The 24864-nt window shown below is 37.9% G+C and overlaps 1 protein-coding gene across 3 annotated transcripts; it reads right to left on the minus strand.

Moving 5' to 3' along the window:
- Nucleotides 1-2309: 2309 nt before the first annotated feature.
- On the minus strand, nucleotides 2310-24786 carry KYAT3 (kynurenine aminotransferase 3). 3 transcript variants are annotated; one of them, XM_050306354.1, is made up of 14 exons: nucleotides 24730-24786; nucleotides 20251-20351; nucleotides 18662-18720; nucleotides 17364-17508; nucleotides 14185-14334; nucleotides 13115-13201; nucleotides 11596-11718; nucleotides 11385-11505; nucleotides 7383-7459; nucleotides 6850-6939; nucleotides 6041-6227; nucleotides 4928-5001; nucleotides 4415-4501; nucleotides 2310-2936 (listed from the first exon to the last, which is right to left on the minus strand). In XM_050306354.1, exons 2-14 carry the CDS (start codon nucleotides 20347-20349, stop codon nucleotides 2874-2876), a joined length of 1362 nt encoding a protein of 453 aa, XP_050162311.1. In that variant the 5' UTR covers nucleotides 20350-20351; nucleotides 24730-24786; the 3' UTR covers nucleotides 2310-2873. The 3 variants fall into 3 exon arrangements, with proteins under 3 accessions (XP_050162311.1, XP_050162312.1, XP_050162313.1); XM_050306355.1 differs by lacking the exon at nucleotides 24730-24786 and adding an exon at nucleotides 24483-24540; XM_050306356.1 differs by lacking the exon at nucleotides 24730-24786 and adding an exon at nucleotides 24357-24375.
- Between the last annotated feature and the right edge of the window lie 78 nt (nucleotides 24787-24864).

Below are 24864 nucleotides of genomic sequence, written 5' to 3' on the forward strand. Positions count from 1 at the left end.
GTTTCCCTATAACCTCCAAAATATGTATGGAGCAGTGACTGCAACAGATGTGCCCCATCACCACTATCAGTCCCATCAAGCCTTCCAGGTTTGTCCTGGCTTCTCCTATATTCCATTCTACAAAAAAAGTACCTCTGCTGGCCATCAATCCTCCTGACTCTATTCTTATTAGCTAAGATTAACTTAATTTTCACCACATATCATCAATTCTTTATTCCCTATCTGCAGCAACTTTCCAAGCACTTCATCCAAAAGCAGAAGACAAAAAGTAGTTGATGTGGCAGATGGAAATACTTCTATTAACAATCTCTGTCAACAACAGATCATTTCAGTAGCTTACACAAAGTTTACTTTGCTGTCCCCAGCTGTATCTGTTCTTTCCCATCACAGTAGTTCCAATAATAATCCTATTTTAAAACTTACTTAATTGGTCATTCTGGAGTTTCTTAAAATTTCATGCCAAGTATCTCATGCTGGCTACTGTCAGTAATAACAATGTGTAATTAAACTGCAATTCTTACATTGCTAATATTACCATCATCATTTCAACAATAATGCAATAGGATATTCAAATGCCTTTGCGAACACAATGAACAGTCCATTAATGAAAACAAATCATTGGTTCTTACTTGTATGTCTGAAGGTCCTTTGTAATGGTTTGTTGATTTATCATGCAGTTCAATTGCAATCTCTTAGTTCCTGCAACACCACAGCTCCCTACTGCAACTTACATAAACAGATTTTAAACTCCTTGTAAAATAGAGTGTGGATCTCACAGAAATTTAGTGCCTAAAAAATTAATTTCTCCTCAAATTTAATGTAGGAATTTCCAAATTAAATTCATGCTGAAATTTCAGTTGAGTCATTTTAATCACTGAATCGATTTTTCTACACAAAGACTACACACCACCTTAAAAATACCAGCCAACCATCTTCTAGTGAGATTTGGAGAATGGCAGTGCAAGACAGCTACAACAACTATGAAAGTCCCAGCTACTGGACTCCCAAAAGCCCAGGACCAAGAAGTATTAATGACAAAACCTAGCAGCTGCTCTCACTGTCCAGTTTCTATACCTTTTTTTAGGTCCTAGCCATGGTCACAGTGTGATGGAATTGGGTTAAGATTCCAGCTGTGCCATCACAGAATGAGTAAAATATTTGCAAAACCAGTTACTGAACTTAATCACGCTTTGCACCATAAGGCCTGTGTCACGGTTTAAACCCAGATGGCAAATAAGCACCACACAGGCACTCGCTCACCGACCCCCCAGCCTGCTACAATGGGCAGGAGAATCAAAAGTAAAACCTGTAGGCTGAGATAAGAACAGTTTAATAATTGAAACAAAGTAAAAAAGAACAATAATAGTAAGTAATATTAATGATAATAGAAAGGATAAAAAAAAGAAGAACAAGTGATGCACAATACAGTTGCTCACCATACACTGACTGATGCCAGACCCCATCCCCAAACCCTGATCGGCCTCCCCTTCCAGTAACTCCCTAGTTTATATACTGGGCATGACATTCTGTGGTGTGGAATATTCCTTTGGCCAGTTTGGGTCACCTGTCCCAGCTATGCTCCCTCCCAGTTTTTTTTTTTCTCTTTTGTACCTCCTCGCTGGCAAAGCAGGAGACACAAAAAAATGCTTCATACAGGATAAACACAATTTAACAACAACCAAACCATCAGTTGTTATCAACATTATTCTCAAACTGAATCCAAACACGGCACTGTACCAGGTCCTGAGAAGAAAATTAATTCTATCCCAGCTGAAACCAGGACAGCTGTAAGAAGAACATAGAAAGAACATGGAGAACAAAGCACTCAGCCTTAAGAGGTTACCAACCTGGATTGCTTCTGCTAGTGGGAAACCTGACCACAGATTAAAAGATGGCGGAGAGAACTGAAAAAGGAGGTAACTAGAAAGAATTTTCCATATTGATCTCTTGTGGAACAGTTCTTTATCTACTGTGCTTGAAAAAAGCCAGTTGAGCTCCATAGCACAGCATTAGGCCCACATCCATGGTGCCCCTAGACCTAAAGAGTTTGAAGTAAGTTTGGTGTGAAATTACCTATGTTGTGAAATGGTAAGAAAACGAATGACAGGACTGATTATGTCACTGAACATCTGATTGTGAAGGAGCCTCTAAAGCAAAGTCTTCTATATTTTGCTTTGTAGATTCATCCTTGTAATAAATACATAGGTAGACATAAGTAAATAGAATTTCTACTCTAGATGCCACTCTTATAATTTTATTGAGGACTGAATACTTTCAGAACACCACACATGACTATTGTGGGAAATAAAATAGTAACTATGCAACTTAGCACTTTCCATTTTATTTAAACTGATGCAATTTGTGCACAGACAAGGTAGGTAGGCAGGTATGTAGAAAGTCACTGCAATTATCTAACATGAGGCATGTCTTAATCTTCCTCTACTGTAGGTTATTTGATTTCACAAACCATGATGTTTCTAAGTCTCTCTCTTTAGTTCTTATGCTATCTCATAAAAAAATACCTCCCATTTTTTTCTTGTAAACTTTAAAATACCCATATAATCTTTTTATTTTACACAGAGTTCTACATTTTTTCTTTCATTAAAAGAAGTGAGTCTCATAGGTTTTTTTGGTTTGGTTTGGTTTGGTTTTTTTTTAGGAAAAAAGTAAATTGCTTTGAAAAGACTGAAAATAACCTGAGTTGCATTACACCCATTTTAGGTAAATCATTGCTTTAATTCCTCAGCAGGTGGCAGCAAAAAGTTATTTCCAATGTCATATTAATTCTGTACTAAGTAATTTGTTCTTAAATTTCCAATAAAACTCCCCTACTATTAGATAATTATACCATATGAAAGAGTTAATAGGAAAAATCAGCCTGTCTGCTTATTCCAGTTCTTCAGAATCACTTCAGCTGCATCTAGTGTGCTGTCTTTCTGCAAAACAAGGAACAGTTGCACTATTACTGCAAGTATGGAGTTCTTGAAGAGAGAGGCAGTCATGATTATATCATCCCAAATCAGTATTTGGCAGTTTCACTCCTATCGTGTAAATACCGTGCCAGCCAGTTTTTCTCTAACAGTTGTTAGCTACTAATCTGGACTGCACAAAGAATTCAATGCTGATTCATTGAAAATATTTATTATCTATATTTAAAAGATAACACATTTTCTCAGCATTCATACTACCACATTTAATGAAAGCAATACTTATATAAATACCTGGCATTAATGTAGTGATGTAATTTGGCAGCTCTGTTTTGAAGACATGCTAGCTTGTCTCTGTACCTTCCTTGTTCCTATACCTCCCTAATCCCTATGTGTACAGTCGGGATTTTTTAATCTGCATACAACCATATTATGCTGTGAACCACTTAAACATAATCCCCCAAATATAGGTAATTCATCCACTGGCCAGTTGTGTAGCTTGGCTACAACCTGGTGAGTCATACAGGTTGTCCAACATGATTAGTCCAAAACGATTAGTGCTGCTCATCGCAGACAAGCCACATTTACAAGCAGCAAGTTTCATCCTGGTTGTTAGTGGCTGAGTTTATACCAAAGACTTTACACCTCATCAAAAGAACCAAGCAACACAAGGGGAAACTCCCCTTCATTACTGGTTCAGGCCAAAGCTCTGATCTTTACACAGAACAGTTAAGGATTAGCACATGTTCCATTATGCCGACTGCTACAGAACAACTGGGAAACATCTTAGGGCTTTGGATTTATCAAAGCTTACCTACCTGTCCCCAAAGTCTTTCAGTCTTTTCAAGAACAGACTCAACAGGGCAAAGAAAATGTGTAAAGGAGGTGTTCACAAAATGGCAAAAATCAGCCATATAATAAATAACAATAAGTAATAAATAATAAATAAATTTAATAAATAATAAAATCATATAAGAATCAGCCAAAAATAATTAATAAAAAGCATGTTTTCTTTTGTAATTTGGAGCTTGTGTGAAACCCTGTGTATTTTCAAGCAAGTGAGCTAAACTTGAAGGTGATCTCTTTACTGTTCTGTTGGACACTGCATGGGCATGAGACATACCACTCTGCTGTACAATTATTCTCTGCTCTGGATTATAGAAATCATGTTGATAGCTTACCTGTCTCATAAACTTTCACTGTCATCACTGGTCAAGAATGTTTTTAAAAATCAACACAGTAAGATAAAAAAATGATTACCCATCCAATTGCTTTCTGCCAGTTGCCCTTCTTAGCCATGCCACCCACCCTCATGGTATAAAGTCCCTCAGCAAAAAGACAATAGTTGAAGCTACTTTGTGCTGAATTTTACACCAAGCTAACTTTCTGTTCCTAAAAGCATTCAACTCAAGAGATCCTGGGAAAAATGTAACAGTCAGTCTTTTGCAGATTTCTGCTCTGCATTGATTTTCAGGACATAAATTTACCTTAATGAAGCAAAAACGTATATATTTTTCAAACTGTTTCTTTGTTTCAGGACCACAGAATGCTGAAAGAGGAATTGCTGACAGCTTCTGAAACACAAAACAGAAATAACATTTGCTTATTTATATGTGTGTAAAAAATTTGTTTTAAACATGATGATTTTACTATTGCATTTCTAGAACTCTCCCTCCCAACATGTGATAGAAAGACAAGGTTCAGTGTCCTATGCACAAGCTAGGTTTTTCTAAATTACTTTTCTTAGGCAAAACATTTCAAAGGTCTTTTTATTCAACAAACATTTAAGCATGCCAAAAACAAAGTGCTGGGGTGTAACACAGACCTACAAGCTACCTTTTCATCATATTTAGTAATATTTTAGTCACATAACTATCAGCAACACCAAATCATATTTCTAATGGAACATCTCTACTGCATTATTTAATGACCAAGTTGCACTGCTCTTGCTTTCAATAGAAAAGCAATTCTAAAACCAGAATATGACTCAGACATCTTACCTTAGATGCTATCATCCACCTGACAAATTTATAATCATAAGGTTGTTTCTCATCTACATCAGAGAGATCCACATCTAAAAAAACAAATTTGAAACAAATATGTTGTAAGATTTCCTAGACGCCACTTTGAAAGCATTCATTAACAGCATTTTATTATAGTTAATACTTAAGAATAAAGATATATGCTTTCATTTTAGTATATAATTTTTAAATTATAACAATTAAAATGGACCAACAGATTGAACCTTTCCATTCTGACCTGAGCACTTGCTTTCCATCCAAAGCAAATTCAGACATGTAGCTTGGAAGCAAGTCTTGCAGTACTCCAAGAAGTCTTGAAGCCTGGGTTATTGAGGGGTCAGGGCTGTGAAGGGTACTGAAGGGTGCATTTATTGCATGGACTGCAATAATCCCTGCAACTGCAGTTTTCTCATCTGTGAAACTTCAGTACATAAAACTTTTTGGCACATGGTAAAGCTGCGAGGTCCAGCTGTGTTTAAACATCTCTCTCTGAATAAAAAGTGCCACTAAGACCAGTTAGGGAAAAATGTAGAATTAGAAAATGTTCCCCTGTGGGAATTCTTCCTCCAAAGTTACCACAACTTGAATTTCCAAAAGGTTTTGTAAATTTTGGTAGCCTTTTACACTTTAGAAATCAGAATGTCTCAAAGAGCCTTCAGGGTATGACTTCAGATTAAGAAAAACAAAGAAACAAACAAAAAAAGACCAGAAAGAGGGAGGTACAAGTGGTGTGAACTGAGGATACTAAGCCAGGTGCTTGGCTCTCAAACATATTCATAATCGTATACATTTTGAAAATAGAAATGTTTATCCACCTCCTTTATCCTCTCTAAAAACTTGGCAAAGTTTTGCAAAACACCAGCAGTAGTTAGGATCATAAAGGCTTTGCTGAAGCTCATAAAATCTACCTCACACGCTAAGGTCAAACAGAAAATTTCAGTCCCAGTGAGTACTTCTGACAATGTTACGCAAACATGAAATGAGTTTATAAAAAATGAAAATGAAAAATGAAAAAAAGGTTAAAATGAAAGTTGCATTTTCAGATTAACTATAGTTACTTTCCACACCCTTTTTAATAAACTTTATACTAACTTAATGTGGAAACATCAACAATCATGAAGTATCCTCCATCTGGAACGACAGGCTTTAGTCCAGCTTCTTTAAGTAGCCGAGCCATCCGATCCCGTTTGCTTTCCAGCTCTCGAGACAGTGAGTAAAAATAGCAGTCTGGGTCATCCATGCGCTTATAGTCTATCCAAAATGCCTGTGCCAAAGCCTCCTGGAAACATAATCAATGTTCAAAGTACTCATGAACACTCAGTAAACTCACAGACACTCACTTCCTACTGAAATCACGTGGATTTTTATTCAATCCTGGCCCTCATTAAGCAAATCAGCACACAAATTACACAAGCTACATCCAAGTCTGTAATTTGCTTGTTATTTTGTGCTGTGGCAACACCCAAAGCACCCAATCTTTTGCTAGGCACTAATCATGTATGGAAGACACAGTCTTTGACACAAGGGTTTACCATCTGAATTGAAGCTACATTTAAATCATTGATAATAATGCACCATGAAATACTAGAAACTAGTAGACAGAGATAATGCTCAGTAAAATAAGACCTTGTTGTAACAATTTTTATTTGTATTTGGTAGGAAACCACTAAGATTGTCAGTTTTATGCAAGGAGTTGTTTGCAGATGAAAAAAGAAAGAAACTGCAAGACTGCTTCTTTTTCAAATGTCTGGTGAGCCGATCAAATTTAGTTCCTCTTCTTACATTCCCATATACATATTTTGACAACTAAAGATTCATCATTGTGATTACTGTTTTATTGCAGTGAGGCCAACAGCTTTCCTACACCAGAAAACAACCTGCTCTGCCCCATCAATACGTACCTGTAATGGAGTTGGGCAAGTGTACAGTGTATTTTGGTGAACAACTTGCAAATGCTTAATCAGGTTTTCGGGGCCAATGGACCAACCAAGCTAAGGGAGGAAAGCAGGCATAATCAAATTAACAAATAATGAAAATTAGCCAATGTCTCAAGTTTTTCATTTTAAGCAAAATATTTTACAGAAATATGAGCCATTCCAAAACACACCATATTAGCACAAAACTGGGAAACTGAAATATCATAATATCCAAGAATCCAAGAATCTTGACTGGTTCTGAACAAATCATATTGTAGTGGAGTTTTAAGGGGTTTTTTCCTCATAAGAGCTTATCAATTGAGAGACAAGAAAATAATTACACTATGGGTGTTAAAGACAGGTAATTGCTCCAACTGAATGATACTCTCCTGTTTTCGAGACATGGAGATTTGCCAGAAGCTTCCAAAACACAAGTCATAAAAACAGAGGCTTTTTTAGTATAATAAACGCATTCTGTCATTTATACAACTGAAGTCTTTTATATTGAGCCTTCTTACCTTCCAGCCAGTTACACTGTATGTTTTCCCAGCACTTCCTATAGTTACTGTTCTTTCCCACATCCCTGGCAATGTAGCTGTATATAAAACAAAATTAATTGGGTACAGGTGAACTCATACATCCCATGTAGTCTGAAGGACTGCACTGCCCCTAGCTCAGAGCTGTATGTTCATTCATCATTGCAGCATCTTAAGCAAGCAATGAGAATATTCTAAAATTACAGCAATTGTAACTAATGAGAAAGGATATATGGACCAATGCTTTTTAGCATGAAAAGGAGGTAAGGATTAATGGAAGGAGATAAAAGAGGCAGAAAATAAGAGGCACGGTTTTAAAACTACATGTTAGTTCTCCTCAGCAAAAATGCATAATTATCCATAAGAAAGATGTGATCTAAGGAGTGACTACCCATTTACCTGAGGAGAGCAATATTTCTGATGCCTGACAACAGCAAAACATTAAATACACAACATTAACTCAGGCATTGCAACTCACTTTAATAGAATTGTCCAGTTCAGTGTCACTGGCTGTCTTAGACATCAGAAAAAGAAAATAACTACTAAGACTTCTAACCCAGAACCAAACAGCTGAACATCAGAAAACCAGCAGAGTGAGTAAATAAACTATGCTGTGTTATGTAATTTGAACAGGCTTGGAACTGACTGACAGCAGCAGTTAGCTAAAAATGGATTAAGAGAGTCATGGAGGCTTGTCTCTGTCTCTGCAGCTGTATCTGATAGGAGACCAAAATCCTTTGTTTCCTTTCCAAGGAGATGACACAGTAAAGGTCTCTTCCTGTAATTTGCCATTTTTGTTCTGTAAAATGCTTCCGGGAAGCTCTATTTGGACTCTTTAATTTAATTAATTTGCAACAGAAACAGATAAATCAAGACACACTTAAGTCTGAGACGCGAAATTGGACTTTGTGTTAGGCAAGGTTGCAATTGCAGTGGTCACCAACATCCATCTTCACCTCGTTTGTATACTAGAACCAGTACCAGTGAATCTGTCAATTGTTAAATCCCTTCTTCAGGGAGACCAAGGAATGAAATTTTCCAAATTAAAGCACTGTATTTCACACAGAAGTTTTTGCAGCAGTTATTTGCATTAAACATGGTAAAGTCTCTGCAGTTATTGGAAAACATGCACTGGAAATTTTTGAGCAAAGTTGCCAAGAAGAAAAACCAAACAGCATAAAAAAACCTTGACATCCCTATTAGCCCACCCATATTGATTTAACTGCTCTGTGACCCTGAGAACAAAAAGGCAATTTGAAGAGATGCATCTTCCAGCTAGCTCGACCAAGAGCACAGATCACTTCCTAAAGGCACCCAAACTAGCTCTCACAGGCCACAAAAATAATTGGCTTTCAAAACCAATGGCCTCTAGTGAGACTGTTTTACCACACAGTCATAGATATTCAGCCTTGGAGACAGAATGTAACAGCATTTCAAACAACAGCAGCAACACAAGGGCACAGGGAAAGAAGCTTTTACAAGTTTTAAATAGAGAGGGGAATTTCTCTATGCCATGTGGTAACTATATAGGACATCATATACACTACAACCAAGTCTGACCACAATTTAAAAGCTAATAAAGTGCAAAACTAACACATATAATAAGCCTGTTACCTGGGATGGCACTCAGCTTGTTCAGAGCCTTGTTCAGAATCCTCAGTTATGAGATGCAATCTCTAAATCTGCCAGTGCAACCCTAATCATTATTCAGAGTCAGATGATGAGAAACAGGATGAAGTGCTCTATGCTACAGAAAACTGCTTCAGTGACAGCACAAAGACTGTATTAATTTTATGATCTGTGGCTATCAACCCCTGTTAAATTGTATTAAGGAACCACCATTAGAACATGTAAATTAATGCAATATCCATTTTGTATCTCCCACAAAAAAAGTGTCACTGCACTGAATGGAATATGTAGAGGTCAATATGGAAACACATGAGTTTATGAACAGTGAAATAACACACTCATTTTTATTGTATTATTTTTTGTAGACTTGAAAGAAATAAGAAATGTAATCAAGTTAAGTTAAAAAAGAGCAAATCTTATTTGTTTTACTGGAATAATGTTATTGTTTACAGTTACCCTGAAAGTTTTATACTACTTTTAACACTAAAGTTGAAGATGATATCATGGGATCTGTTAGAGAATATGCATCTAAACCTAGTTGACCAACTTCCCAGGCTTTAACTTGCATTTTCATTACACAGTATTTTTATATTTTATGCTGACTACAGAATGCCTTTTGTTCATCTGGAACATGTTCTGGTTTTGAAGCATTAGATGACAATACTGATGCCAATGACAATGGAGTTACTGCCTCTTAAGAATTTGTCACCTGTCCACAAAGACAAAGTGTGACTGACAACATGAGTGTTTGGACCTGCTGCTTTTGCAAAGCAAAATGGATTACCTTACACCACCCACAGTGATTTTGGTTCTGAGGATGGCTATTTGCTTTAAATACCTGCTAAGCCCATGAAGAAAGCTTTAATTTAAGTGATTTTACTTTGCAATTGGGACACAAGATCAGTTACTGTGTTAACTTGATAGGGTGCAGTGACTCAGATTACTATCACGTGAATGTACCCAAAATGTTCCACTTTTCCATGTCTTCCCATGCTTTTGAGAAGGTATCACTACTAAGGCAGCCACAACAGCCATGGAATTAGGTCACTCTCAAAATAGACTCATAACCTATGCATGGCCAATACAATCAATGTACTGTCAGCAACTGTAAGGCTGAGCTAATAAGTATTGCAAGGTCATTTATATAAAATTTCCTCTTTATTATTTGTAAGATTCGGTTTAACAAGGATTTAGCCCCCATTAATTGAAAGGTTTTTTATTGCCACTCTACAAATATGGAATTGAAACAGAAGCAAAGTTATTCAGCATTCAACCAGTGGCAAAGCCAGGAAAAAAGCTAAGCTTTTTCTTGTCTAATTTATATTTATGTGTCTTGATTTCACTGTTTATTCTCAACTAGATGCCCCTACTGCACATGACTGAAATGTGCCTTCATTACGACAGTAACTGTCTTAACAGACAGTGTCATGCAAGATGCCACCATCAGAAACAAAACATCTGTACAGATAAGAAGCTTTGGACTTCAGCCAGCTCAAATACATCAGGAGAGCCAAACTAAGACCACTACACTAGAAACTCTTACATAAATGCTTAGCTGTAGCATTATGGACCTGGGGAAGGAGTTCAGTACCCTGCACTAGATTAAATTTTCTGAGACAGTGGGAGCGATTCCACCAGCTTCAGTAAAACTGGGATCAAGAAGCAAAACAAGAGGGACAGGGATATTACACCATGTTTGTTTTTCTGGTTTATTCTTGCAATAGCGCTTCACCTCTCTAGCAACACTGCCTGAAAACTTTAACATGCTTTCACAGTGCACCTGCAGTGACTTAGTTCACTGAATCCAGTGTCCATTATTTAACACTGTCTCTGCACTTTGGAGGGACACTGCTCGTGCACTATCTCCGTGCTTTTATACTTCTTTTTAACTTTTATAATTAGTGGAGTAAAAGTTATTGTGTACCTCATTATCCATTGCCCTCACTGATTATCTCTACCATACTTTGAGAAGGAAGTTCTACTCCCTGTTCCTTCCTTTAGTTCTTTGGCAAAGCACAGTCCAATACACGTGCAGTAACAGAAGCTATACTTGTCATGGCCCACAATAACAAGGATGGGATATTCATATGATCATAACTGACTTATAAGCATCAGTCCCACTGGTTTCTATGCATATCTGCTCCAAAGTCACTTTAGAGCTTTGTAAATTCTATTTGGAAATTATTCTTTAAAATACTTTTTCAGAAAAGGGAGGGGCTCTCCTCCTTAGACTCTAAATATTGCAAAATAGTCAAAGCTTGACGTTTGAGCTCCTTCCAGCAAGCATTATCTCTGAGAGGCAAGTTTACAGCATCATTCCACAACCAATTTTAAGATAGTACAAAAAATCAGTACCTATTTTAATGTGCTTATTCCCTTTATACACCAGCCATTCATACACCTCATCACTGATGCACAGGGTATCATGTTTAATGCAGAGATCAGCTATTACTTGGAGCTCTTCTTGGGTAAACACCTGGGATACAAAAAAGTAGGGGACAACGCATTAATTATAGTATTTAAGGCATTCTTTGAAATTACAGCAGTGTTAAAGCAGGACTCTTACCTTGCCTATAGGGTTGTGTGGGGTATTCAGAATAATTGCTTTTGTTTTGGAATTAAATTTATTTGCAAGTTCAGCAGGATCCAAGACCCAATCAGCACTAGATGCAGAGATTCCATTATTTTTCTAAAAACCAAAACAAACAATAAATTTATACATTACTTGAATACAACAGCCTAAAGAGAGATACCTAACTTATCACCCTCAGGCACTTTCATAACCACACTTGACAACCTATCCACTCTGTTCTGCACTCCTGGGAGAAGGCAGCAGTTCTAGGGACAGGCAGGGAGGCCTAAGAGCAAGGTAAATCATTGTGACAGTGGCTGTCCTCTCCTGGCCGATGTCTGTCTTAAAGCCTCTGCAGGAATTGGTTTCCAGGATGTTGTTGTACACATGCTGATCATTACAGTGTGTAATGCAGAAAGCCCAGTCACATGGCAGGAGCATTTACAGCCCTGCCAAATACTAGAGCACGTGTGTGCATGCTTGACTGGGAGCGTCACCACTGAAGGGACTCAAGGTCTTTTCCTCCTCTTTGAACATATGAAGAGTTAAAAAGAGTTAAAAATATGCACCACTGAGGCTCTGGATTTATACACTACACAATACAAATGTCCCTGTGGTATTACACATGGATAACAGAAGTTTGGGCCAGTTGTTATGGAGAACATGGAGCATGGCCACACTAACTTTCTGACACCTACATGACTGGGAGAGAGTCAGACCAAAAACAGGGAGTAAAACAGAAAATATCTGGAGGAACCCTGTCATTTGAGACATCCCTAGAAGGAGGGCATCCAGAGGAACAGTCTCACCTACTCCCACTGCAGCTGTGGAGGTTCTGTCCCTCTGTGTTGTTCTGATTTCAAGGAGTTCATTTCATAGTCCTGCCTAAACAGCCCCTCAGCCCTTCCCACACAAAGCTGCCAGTTGCACAAGGCAATGGTAACAGGATCAACACTTTGCATCCAGAACAACCCTTGCAAGCTGCCACCATAATGCCAGCAGTACCAGTCTGACAATTAACCCGTAGCAAAATCAGTCCTTTTTAACAATGAACCAAACAGTAATTCTTGTATTATAGCAAATACGTCTACTGCATGATCAGTCCTTATTTAGCAAGCAGATTTTGGAAAAGAAATTGTATTCTATCATTGTAGGAGTTGCTGAAGGGACCAGAAACCAAACCTTTTGAAAACTAACAGATACAGAAATGGCACTGGTATGAAATCCCCCTTCCACTCTTTGCACTGAAAACTGAAAAAAGCAATTTTAATCAGCTTTCAGAATGCACAAACTAAAGAAAATGAGAAACACTTCTCTAACACTAACAAAATATTCTATCTGCTTTGGATTATCATTGTCTCAGACTTGCACTACAGCAATCCATCTCATTTTTATGTAATTGGATGTTATGAAAAACTATACAGAAAAGCATCACATAGAAGGTGTTCATCAAACTGTATTGAGTACAGATGAGAAACTTCATATGATAAATAATTTTTAAAAAGCTACTCACACATCTCAGTGGGATAAAAACAGGCTTTGCACCCGCCATCCTTACCATTGGCTCATAACAGTCATAAAATGGCTCTATTATTATTACCTGAAATGACAACAGTCAGTATCAGAAACAGAGAATTTACCAAGGCAAAGATGCAAAAATGGGAGACAGCAACAGCAAACTGTTGAACCACAGAACAGCTGCCCTAATTCTGTCCATAAAATGCCAAGATTTCCAGGTATCTAGAAATCTCGGAGGAACAGCTCCGATTTTATCAAAAGAAAATTTTCAGATGGAAAAAGGACAAATTCAAGAAAAACTGCTTCGATGTTACATATAGGAAAACAAATCAAACAAAAAACTCACCAAAAGCAAAGGCTAATAGAACTACCACAAACAAAAAAGAAATTACTATCAGAGCAAAGAAGAGAAAGATACAGATGAGAATACAATATACAAGCAAAACAAACAAAATACTGAAAGCAAAATGCGTGACAACACAAAAATGTTTTGTATACTATGTATAGAAATATTCCCGTAAAATGACTTCCAGTATCGTGTCAAAAAGGCAGACATCAGTCATGATGAAGGGATGACTCATCACAGCTAGTACAGTAAACTAACAATCCTTTCTTTGAAGGACTTTTCTGCTTTCCTGCTACCTATGCTGCTACCATGCAATGGTCCAAACCAGAATGTGGTACATAAAGTTTATTCAAACATCAACAGTTCTTTGCACCACCCTTAGTCCTCTGTTGCAGCAACCAAGCCCATGTGCTTTCTCAAGTAAGAAATCAGTGTGTACTGTGTCCCCTAACAGGAACAGTGATAAAGAAACTGCTACAGGTACCATAAGTATGAAAGAAAGGTGTTTGTAAGTTGGTGAATGATAGGTAGACATCCAAAAGATAGGCTCCTAATCACAGCTTCTGAAACCATAAGTCAGATGCACAATTGCAACAAATCAAACTAATGGAGATAGAAAGAAGCCCCAACATTAACTTATAATTAAAAGTGGACAAATGAGAAAACAGGAAAATTCTCATTTCTGCAAGTATACGTGAATATTTCCAATAAAAACTTACCTCATCTCCCTCTTCAATTAATGCCTGTATTGTACTAAAGAGAGATCCATAAGCTCCCACGGTCACCAGGATATCTGTGAGAGGATCAATCTTTCTTCCACAAACTCTCTCGTACACCTGGGACAAGGCTTTCACCAGTGATGGATGTCCCTGTTCAAAGCAAACAAATGTAACTGATTGGTGTGTTCCAACAATGTACAAAGCCTGTGTTTGGGGTTTTCCACATATATCAAAATAGTACATTTTGAAATAGAAAAATATGACATGAGCCCTCAGTGTTAAGGGCTGTTAACAGGTAGCATGTTAAACTTTTTGCACATTAGGAAAGAGTGGTTTCAATTTATTTGTATCTACTAGGAAATTATTTTTCCATCTGGTGCTTTTTAATTTCTTATTATCTTATAATCTTATTATCACAACTCAGAGTAGCTCCAGTTAGCCCATACCAGAGCTAGGAGAAGAGTCAGGAGGAGAGAAGGGAATACTCTGCCATCAGTTCACCCTCACCTCCTTTTGAGTCTCTTTCAGCTCCCTCTGTTTTCTTCCTTATCTTTCAACTAAAAAGTCTTTGGTGCAAGGGAAATATCTTTATTCTGTTTATATACTGCTAATAAGCAGCACTTGTAATCAGAATGATGATTCATACAGTCACATCCCAAATCTCAGAGCACTATTCACCATTTGTGTCCCCTCCAGGGACACGTCAGTTCACACACTCTTCTCAAAATGTGCAAAGAGCAAGAAAATAAACATGCAACAAAGATCATATACAACATGGAAATAAGAAGGCACAACTTAGTTTACTCAGGAAAACTGCAGAATTCCTGCTGTAAAAATCTTTTTTCTTCTGGGATACTTAGTAGAAATAGAAAACAGCTCCTTGAGAAAATGAAACTACGTAACAAAAATCCTCCAAAATACTGAACATTATACCTCTGTAGACAAGGCATTAAATCTTCTGTAAACATTAACCCTTCTGTAAACAAAAACATTACCATAAATTAGGCTTACAAGTCATTGCTGATTCAAGTGATAGCCATTTCTTGCCGTGTCATGGCAAGACAGGAATGCTACAGCACCCAAGCCACATTAGGCCCTAGCCCTACAGTCAGTGAGAGCTCAGTTATCAGATGGATGGAGATCATTCATTCTCATCCTTCTCACCTCTGCCACAGACACTTGTGCTCAAAAACCTCAGAAGTGCAGAAGTTTGCAGAGGAAGCACAAAGGTTGAAGATGGGAATATTGGTAAAAATTCCTCTTTAATTACTATTTATAGGATAATATATTTTCCAACATTCATAATTATCCTGGGAATTATCAAACCATTTGGATATAAATAACAAAGTGACAAAAGTAAATAATGAATAATCACATGCATTAGGAAATTATGTTTGTTTTGCAAATAGTTTTAGAGAATCAGCTTGTGAATCTTTGTCAGAAGGCAGACTTGGCCTGGTTTCAACTGGGATAGAGTTAATTCTCTTCTTAGTAGCTGGTAAAGTGTGCTACAGTACAGCAGGTGGACAGGATTGCAGGCCCTGCTCTCTATAACATTTTCCCCTGTGCCATGGCTCCTCCAAAACCTTGTCTGCCTGGCGAGCAAAGACTTTTCAGGTACCTTATTGTGGGTGATGAACATACTTCATGATAACATAATGCTTAGCCCAGAAGTTCACTTAATTCCAAACATCTGTTTTGTGTATCTGACATAAAATAATTGCATTATACCTTAAAGCCTATTTAGAGATTTTTTTTTTAATTATGTGTGTTTATGCATATAAATACATATATGTGTATCTTGTTCTTGCTGACACTTGATACATAGCTAATGGTGATTACACAAAATGACCCAAAGAGGGGTGGAATGAGCTTACAATCACTGCAGAATTATTTCCCTTCTGTTCTTGCCAGGGCTGCAAGTGCCCTAATAAGACTTAGTGGCTCTGACCAGCCTCACTTGGGGGCTCTACCCAGAGGAGTGCCCCAGGTGCAGGGGCTCTATTTAACTGCTGTGCAGTAGTTGCTGTGTTGCAGTTCAGATACAGCTACACTGTGCTTGGCCACAGACCCTGCGGAACTTGGCCCCGGCTGATTTTGTGGCTTGAGCTGCTCTGTCACCCTGGACCTGCCCAGTGATCACTGGGTTATGTCTATCCATGGTTAGCATTGCTGGATTGAATTCCTGGCTTGCTCTCAGGTCCACCTCACCACAACAAGCTTGCCTGCTGACCTGGGCTGACCTCAGCCACCATCCCTGGGCCTGCCTTTCTCAGGTACTGTGGGACTGGGCCCTGGCTGGTGAGACCTCTGCCCTGCTCACTGTGATAACTTGTCCTTCAGGGAACTGCTGGCCACTGCTGCTCCCCCTCAGCTCCTTAGAGAATAGTCAAAAAGTTATCTTGGAATACGTACTCAGTGATGCCATGACTACCAACACAATTTCTAGCCTACCAGTCTATGCAATGCTTTTATATCACTGTTCCATAACAGGGTCATCTAGAGAAATATTAGATAGATGCCTTAGGATCTTGTAGCAATCCTGACACACGATTCTCAGTTGGGCAATATAGTCTACCTTTACCACAAAATTAAAGATAGGCAAACCAAACAAGGAAGTGGTCATAATAAAACAGTAATAGTCACTGGAATATCCTGCCCTGGACAATGATAAATGCCAAACACTCAGACCCAGCAAAAGACAAACTCTACAAGCCGACTTCCAGAATGGGTTGTGACTATCTTCCAGAGGGCAAAAACGTATTCTTTTCATCCCTTCGTAGTCTCCAGTGAAATCTACTAAATGCTATGGGTGAACCTTTTCATCGTAGAGGCTCTGTCTCAAGTGGTAGTTTCTCATTCTACCATTATACCGTCTGATTTATGTTTACACAGAAGTAAATATAAAATGTATAATCTACACTCTTTAAACTGTGAATTCACTCTTCAGAGACTGTCTGTCCCAGATGTGCTCTACCATTTTGCTCTAGCTGAGGGATTTGCCTTGAAGGAGCCTACCCACAGGAAGTTCATTAGTAACAGATAAGGCTACAGGATCAATTTAATTTGGGACATAACAGTGTGATCTACAGATAAAAATCAACTTAAAGCAAAGTCAGTGTTTTCCTCTGTGGCACATTCTCCACTGAACTTGGGTTCTTAAGTTCCACAATACTTACAAAGCCTCGTGTGTACTGGTTCAATCTGTCAACTGCTGCTGCCTTTGCCAGCTCTTCTTTAACATAGCTGGGAGGGGATATATCAGGAAGGCCTTGACCAAGATTAACAATAGAGGGATCCGCTGCCACTTTTGTAAACTCAACCCTAAAGCGAAAAACATCTTAAAGTTAACACAACAAATAAAATCATCCTTTCATTTGTTAAGATTAAGAGGCAAAAAAAAGTATTTCACTTGGACAAATTCACAGCAGTGGCAACGGGTTTAAAGTAGAGTGTTCACATGGAGAACTGAGGGCTGGGACAATGGTAAGTAACCACAGGGGTCACAGGGCACTCAAGAAAACGTTTGACTTTCTCCATCCACAGAATAACTTTTCTGCCAGCAGAACTGTGCTCAGATGTGCAAATGCATTCAGTGATTTCAAGGATAAATTCTGTCAAGTGAAGGTGTCATTTAAACTACCCAGTCACCTCTGACTGCTATAATTTTTTTTTTTTTTTATTTTAGGCAACAGGTTGGTTTAGAGTGCTCATTAACTGTTCCTAGTAGCCTGCCAGATATGAATGTTAGGATTCTTGAACAGTTTTTCCTTCCTCCCTTCACAGGTCAGCTTTACATTTTACTCTTTCCTCCCTACCAAAATGTTAACTAGGATTTAAAAAAAAAAAACAAAACTAAACTAAAAGCCCTCCACATAGCATTACAGTTCTGTCAAAAATGAAAACACATTGCTAAAAATTAGCTTGAGGCTGAATGATCAAGACACCTTGTGTATATGTGCACATATACATATATACATACTACTGATGTAAGCCCATAATAGTGTTTTCATCACCTAAGAAATGCCATATTTATTAGTGATGGCAATATTGCTTTAAGACCAATTTAATACCTAGAAACACAAGTATTAAAAATATTGAACTAAAATATAAAGACAAGCATAAAGGCTTTAGAAAGAAATCTGACATATTTGGTAAACACAAATCAAGTATAATGGAAATACATTACTCAAAAGAATTAACAATTAAATTTGAAAGTCAGCTAAACTACCATGCCAAAGAGTTATACTTGTCTCATGTGGTTCACTAGATGAAGAGAAGTCTAAGCTTAATATTTAAAGCTCAAAAGTAACAATTAATCACACCTTTAACTGAATTTCATTCACCGCTTCTAAACAGGTACCACATTTATTCCAGCAGAGATAGCAACTGCCATGTACCTTATTATCAGTTTGGAAAGGAAATACATCAACCAAAGACATTTTCTGAAATTTGCAGATATTTTCCTTTTACTTACCACACATTGCTATCAAGGCCTTCAATTCGCCTTGTGTTTTTGTGTCTGAAGGCCATTGTCTGCAAGATCAAAATGTAGAGACAGAAGGGTTTTGTTAAGAAAGACAAAGTAAGATATTGTTGGATTCTGCATGACAAACCCTCCTTCATGCCTTCTCAGATATACCACTGCTAGCTGAATTCAGTAGTTACACAAAATTATAGACATGTTCTTTCATTAAAGCTTCCATAATAGCTTGAATTCAGACTAACAAGAAAACACATGAAAATGTCCTAAATTCTCATTCATCGTTATCTAAAGCCACTAAACTTTTGGCAAGGATGGAAGAGGGGCATAATTTAGCTCATGAGCTTTAATAGATGTCCTAAAAAGAAAGAATACCGTATATACTTTATTTTTCTTTTCCATGATATGCTAAAAACTTAGAGACTGCTATTTCTAGCCCAATTCCTGCTCAGTCCAGTTTGGAAAGTAAGCATTTGCAATGCAATTTTATTTGATAAATTGATGGTTAAGAGGAAAGGAGCAAAGACATTTCCTATTTTCATTCAGATTTTTAAAACTTTAAAGTATCTACATAGAGCACTAAAAACCCACAACAGAACATGTTTTTGCTGTATATTCAGACCTTAAATTAAGGTATTGGAAAACTCCTGTAGAATAGACTTTCAATGACTACTGTATACAGAGGCAGAGAAAAACCTACTGATAGCTGTGATATTTTTAAGGTAAAAAGAGAAAAGAAATTTAGGAAAAAGAAAACCAGATTTATTTCTATGGGCAAACAAAAAAAGTGCAAGCTCATATCTGTTTTTGTAAACCTGCTTGATACAGGGAAAAAATTGCATAGGAATTACATAGTCCCTCAGTACCTCAGACACTCCTGTTTCTCCGAGTCAAACAACAGAGTTTTAGTGACTTTTACCACTACCAGCTATTGTTACTGTCTGAAAGATTCAAAAACCATATTCTAGCCACTATGCTCTGAGAAGAAAATGTCAGCATTACCGTTATATTCCAAGTTTCAACTTTGAATCAATGGAAATGACTCACAGTGGAAACATTATGCAGCAGGTACACCTGTGTACTCAAGCTGTTTGTAGTAATGAATGCACCATATACATTGTGATTTGAAGAATGGGAAGCTATAAAACTACACAGATACTTTTCTGCTCGTGTCTTCTCTACAGATCTGATTCTGACCTCATCAATACAACATGAACATCAGAGGAATCCAACATAGGACACCTTTTATTGGTCCTCACGAAGAAAATTGTAAAGATAACTAGACAGGTGAAGTCATATTTCTTAACACAGAACAAAAGGGAGTTAAGAGAGAATTCTGACTAGGTAATCTATATTGTGTGTATTTAAAAACACACATATGGTTTAGAAGATTGACCCGATTTTATGGTGTATGTTTTGTTAAATATGACTAATGTTTGGCTGTACTTCAAAAATACAAATAACACTGGTACTACTTAGACTCAGTCACATACACATCTTTGTTTTTTACATAACACAAAATTAGTGCATCTCTAAAGTACTGCATGAAATAGTTTTCTCTATGAAGGTGAAGGAATACTTACTGCAGAGGCTGAATGTTTGATGGATCTGGAAAGCAAATCTGTTCGTAGCTGATATGTTCTAATGCCACGGCAACAGAAGCTTCGTGAAGCAAAAAACATCTCTGCATAATAAATAAGTGACCTGAAAAACCTTACAGATTCTAGGAATGAGCTTCTACACATCACTAAGCAATTTTAAAAGATAAGAGCCCCTCCGCTTCCCTCCAGCGATTTTGTTTCAATTAAGTAAACTCCAGTAAATTATTACCTTGCCACAGTTGTAACCACAGAGAATGAAACTTTCTAACTGACAGGGCTGCAAAATGTTTCTGAATGTCACCTCAAAGGAAGGTTTCTTTTATTTGACAGCACTCATCTTCTTTTCTTTGAATAATAATTAAGACTAAATGCAGTTCAAGCTTCAAAGTCTCTGTTAGAATTGTTGTGAAAACCTGTTTGTGTAATAAAAATTGCTATTACAGTTGCCAATATAGACAGAATAGAAAATGGGCCTAATTTCTAAAAAGTTAACACATCTTTAAAACTGGTCTCCATTTCCAGGTGTTTCAAATCAGGTATGCTGAAACCATGATCATTAAGATCACCAGTGACACTAGAGATGCAGGCCTACACACTTTATGTAGCTATACCGAGTTCTGCTACAGTGACTTGGCAAATTTTTCCATGGCAGAAAAGAGAGAGTTTGAAAAGTGGTTCTGTGTGGAGTGACAGATCATTCACTGACTAGAGAAAATATGTCCTGTTAATCAGTAACTATAAAGAAAGAAGTAAGAGCTGGAACTTCAAGCAACTACTTCCAGAATATATTTTTAAATATATATAAATATATAAATTTAAATAATATATAAATATTTATATATATTATATAAATATATTAAATAATATATAAATATTTATATATTATATAAAATATTTATATATTTTATATAATTATATCTATTATATAATATATTTTATATATTTATATATTATATATAAATACATAAATATAAATATATACATTGTCAAAATGACTGGAATATGTTAGAGAGAAGCATGTAACCCATAGATCTATGTCAGAAACACAGTAGCCACAGCAGTATAATTATTAACTTTGTTTTCCATAGTTTACTCATCATAGGATAACTCCCCCTCTGCCCAGACTTTCCTCCCTGAAAAGAGGAAGAGAACTAAAAAAAGTGTTATTTACACTTACAAATAGAAAAGGCCAACCAACACTGCTTTTAAGGATGCCTCATGAAATGATTTAAGCTTTAAAAGTATGCTGGTTTTGTCTTTGTCTTGTTCCAATGCTTCTAACTCAGTCTCAATTCTGAAATTAGGGTCTTTCTCACACAATACTGAGTTGTAGCTAACCCAATCAGGCCTTCAAAATACCTATGTAATCCCATTGCATTTAGCAATCTGCAAGTAATCAACTGAAGTTCCTTTACAAGAAGAAACTCTGCTGGCCTGAAGACTAGCAAAGTCAAACAGCAACTAAATCTTTGACACTAGTCTGCAAATACTCTGAAAGACGAAAAAGAAATATATCTGCTTTAAAAAGACCTGTAAATCCATTTTAAGTTACTTCTAATAACACCACTTAGCATATTCGCCATAATCTTTGCGAAATCAAATCTTTGTGAATCTTGTGAAATCAAAAAGATTGTGAAGGTCTCTATTCCTCTCACTGTGTAACGTTACCAAAACTACTTGTGTAACATACCAATACTAACTTAAAACATGACGGTGATAATGGTGCAATTCCCCAGGGTGGGACCACAGGCAGCATTACTCTTTCAGCTGCAATTGCTTGCAGTAGTTAGTTAGCACTGAGGGACAAACATGCATCTCTTTGCCTGTTTCATTTCGTATTGAGAAATAGAAAAATTAAATAAAAAACTTGCAAGCCTCACATGCAAAACTACCTTGCAAGTTTTGTTGGAAAAATTATTAACAGGTGTAAATATTTCCAGCATTAGTGCCAGGCTGCACTGAAAGGCTGTGTGGTATTTGTGAACCATTATTCAACACGAGGCAATCATGCAAAACCACAAGATTGCATGAGTTGCAGCAGACCTGTGTGGCGTGGCCAATCTCTGCAAGTACCTAAAATACCTGAAGGGAAAAACTATATCCACCTTTAACACCACAGAAATGTAGGAACTGTGAAAACTTTATGAGAAACATAGTGGAAACAATACTTTGCTGAGCAGTCTCAGTAAGAAAAGGCACTAGCATGTAACATTTCTCCCACTGCGTTTCAATCTTCGTGACACTTTTCCAGGGAATGCTGAACAGCATTTGTTCAGACTCAAGAGTACTCAGAGACAACTACTAGCATTAAATGAAAAAGCCTCATCTAAAATACTTTTATGACTTTTTATTTCTAAAAGTACCTCTTCCCCCATCTGCAACTGAATACTTCCACTTAAGCTACTCTAGGAAGTAAAGGGAAAGGCCTCCTTAATATAACCAGATACTGTCCCACACTGATCTCAAAAAAAAAAAAAAAAAAAAACAGAAAAAAAAAAAAAGAAAACAAGGTCTATTCTTTTTGCCCCTAAACACACACATTCCCACTATAATTGTATATGACATATTAAAACCTATCATAGGCTCAAAAGAATTATTTACTGGTACTTTTATGATGAGTGCACTCTTAAATATTACTACTGTATGTGTAAGACACATAAATGAGATGGTTTATAATGTCCTAAGATAAGTTTTTCTCATCAAGATGCAATGTTTGTTCCAGCTCAGGAAAGTTACACAGGCAGCTACAGAAGTAATGCAAACCCTATTTCAACTCTCTTCAAAATTGATAAGAAAATTCCAACACAGAAAATGCACTGATCTTTGTGGCGGAATGAAAAGGTATTTTCCTTTCTTAATCCTATTAATGTTTCTTTCTTCAATCTTGGAGTCAGACACCAGTATTCTGGCCAAGACCTGTATCTGTTAAACTCAGAAACTAACACTAAGGAATACTTTTCCTCCCATTCTAATTTTCAGTGCTCTGAAGTATTCATGCTCTAAGTCAGCATACCTGGAATTCAGGCTTACATACCCATAGAGAAAACCGGAAAATTAACACATTAGGGTACAAGGGATAATAAATTACTGCTCCTGTAGCTTTCTATATTTTTAGGGGAGTGAGAAGCAAGGAAGGCTATCAGAAAGGTCAGTGCAGTAAATGTTTTTTAGTGGGACTGGGAAGAAGACATATTCTGGTTGCTAACCTGGTTTAAGCTCAGGTTTGGTGATTTGAACTAGACTAGAAGTTACAGTTAGACTTTGTCATGGAAAGTATATGAATGCATCCGTGTACTAACAATCATTTAGCTCATGCCGTGCTTTATAACTGCTCCAGCACAGATATAACTCTGAGTTGCAGGCTCTTATGCTCCCTTCACAGCTGCCCAACCTCCTGGTCATACAGTACCTGACCTCAGATGCTACTGAACCACCAGAGCATTTTATGGAAAGTTTTAATTTTGTAGTTATTCAATTTTTCTCCTTTGAAACTAAAGGCCAAATGCTGCTGATTTTGAGCTTCAATTATACCATGTCTATAAAAACCACATCATAGAGCTTGAATGAATTCTGGTCAAACCCCTTAAACTGATGCATTTTTTCAAATAACAATAATCTAATTTTACTGTGCAGTTTCAGTGACAAACACTACTAGAAACACTGAAAGCCTGTCAGCCACCACAAGAATGTCATAATGTAAATATAATCCCTATTATATTTGTGTTGTGCTAAATATTGGTGGGATATGCAAACCTGGAAAATGTTACATCTCAGCCGAAGGCTGTCAAGACTTTGAAGGACTGTCTCTTCATACTGTCTAGAGGATGAAAGCTTTAGAGACAGAAAAGGTGCCCCCTTGCCAGGGAAGGCCTCTCCAGAACTTTTTTCCCTTACTATCTACAGGTAATAAAAAGAGTTATCGAGCCAACAGAACTGTTGCCAAAATCACTGTTCTCAGGAACTTCAAATTACTGAACTTAAAACCTGCCCTGTGTGAAGGATTTGTTGTAGTAGCCAACATTTTGTCCTTTCTACTCCCATAATCTACAAGGAAAGGAGAAAACTGCTTGCAGAGAAATAAATTTTACCGTACGGATTGAGAGGGATGAGGCTGTGGAGGGTTTTTTCTTGCTTTTCCCCCCACCTCGCAAAGCAGCTTTACCATTTAACCATCCTATACTGCACTTAGGCTCCCACCCACGCATGCTTCCAACCTGCAGCACAGAGCTGGAGAGGCCAGAACCTGCCGGGCAGCAGGACCCCCGGCCCCCACCGGCAGGCCCGGCGGTCCCCGGGGTGTTCCCCGGGCCCGGCAGCGGGCGCTCTGCGGGGCAGCAACCGCGGCGCGGCGGGGAGCGGGCCATGCCCGTCCGCCCGGGGCGCCTCCCCCGCGGGCCCGAGGCAGGGACAGGCCCCGAGGCAGCGCCTCCATCCCGGCCGGCGCCGCCACAACTCACTCACCGCCCCGACACCGCCGCGCCGCCCGCCGGGAGCGCTCCCGGTGGGGCGGAGCCGGAGCAGAGGCCGGCCCCTCGTCCGAGGGGCGGAGAGCGCCGCCCGGTGCGCCCTGTGAGCCCCGCGGGGCATCGGGCGGTC

Source organism: Myiozetetes cayanensis, unplaced genomic scaffold (assembly GCF_022539395.1).
Source record: "Myiozetetes cayanensis isolate MyiCay16 unplaced genomic scaffold, myiCay2020 scf12, whole genome shotgun sequence".
Lineage (NCBI taxonomy): Eukaryota > Metazoa > Chordata > Aves > Passeriformes > Tyrannidae > Myiozetetes > Myiozetetes cayanensis.

Bases quoted from the DNA above. Each gene is read 5' to 3' on its own strand.
- KYAT3 (XM_050306354.1), bottom strand. From the start codon at position 20,349: ATGTTTTTTGCTTCACGAAGCTTCTGTTGCCGTGGCATTAGAACATAT. The intron at 13,202-14,184 runs GTAAGTTTTTAT...TTGTCATTTCAG, and splicing joins TAATTGAAGAGGGAGATGAG to GTAATAATAATAGAGCCATT. The intron at 7,460-11,384 runs GTACTGATTTTT...TTTTATATACAG, and splicing joins GAATAAGCACATTAAAATAG to CTACATTGCCAGGGATGTGG.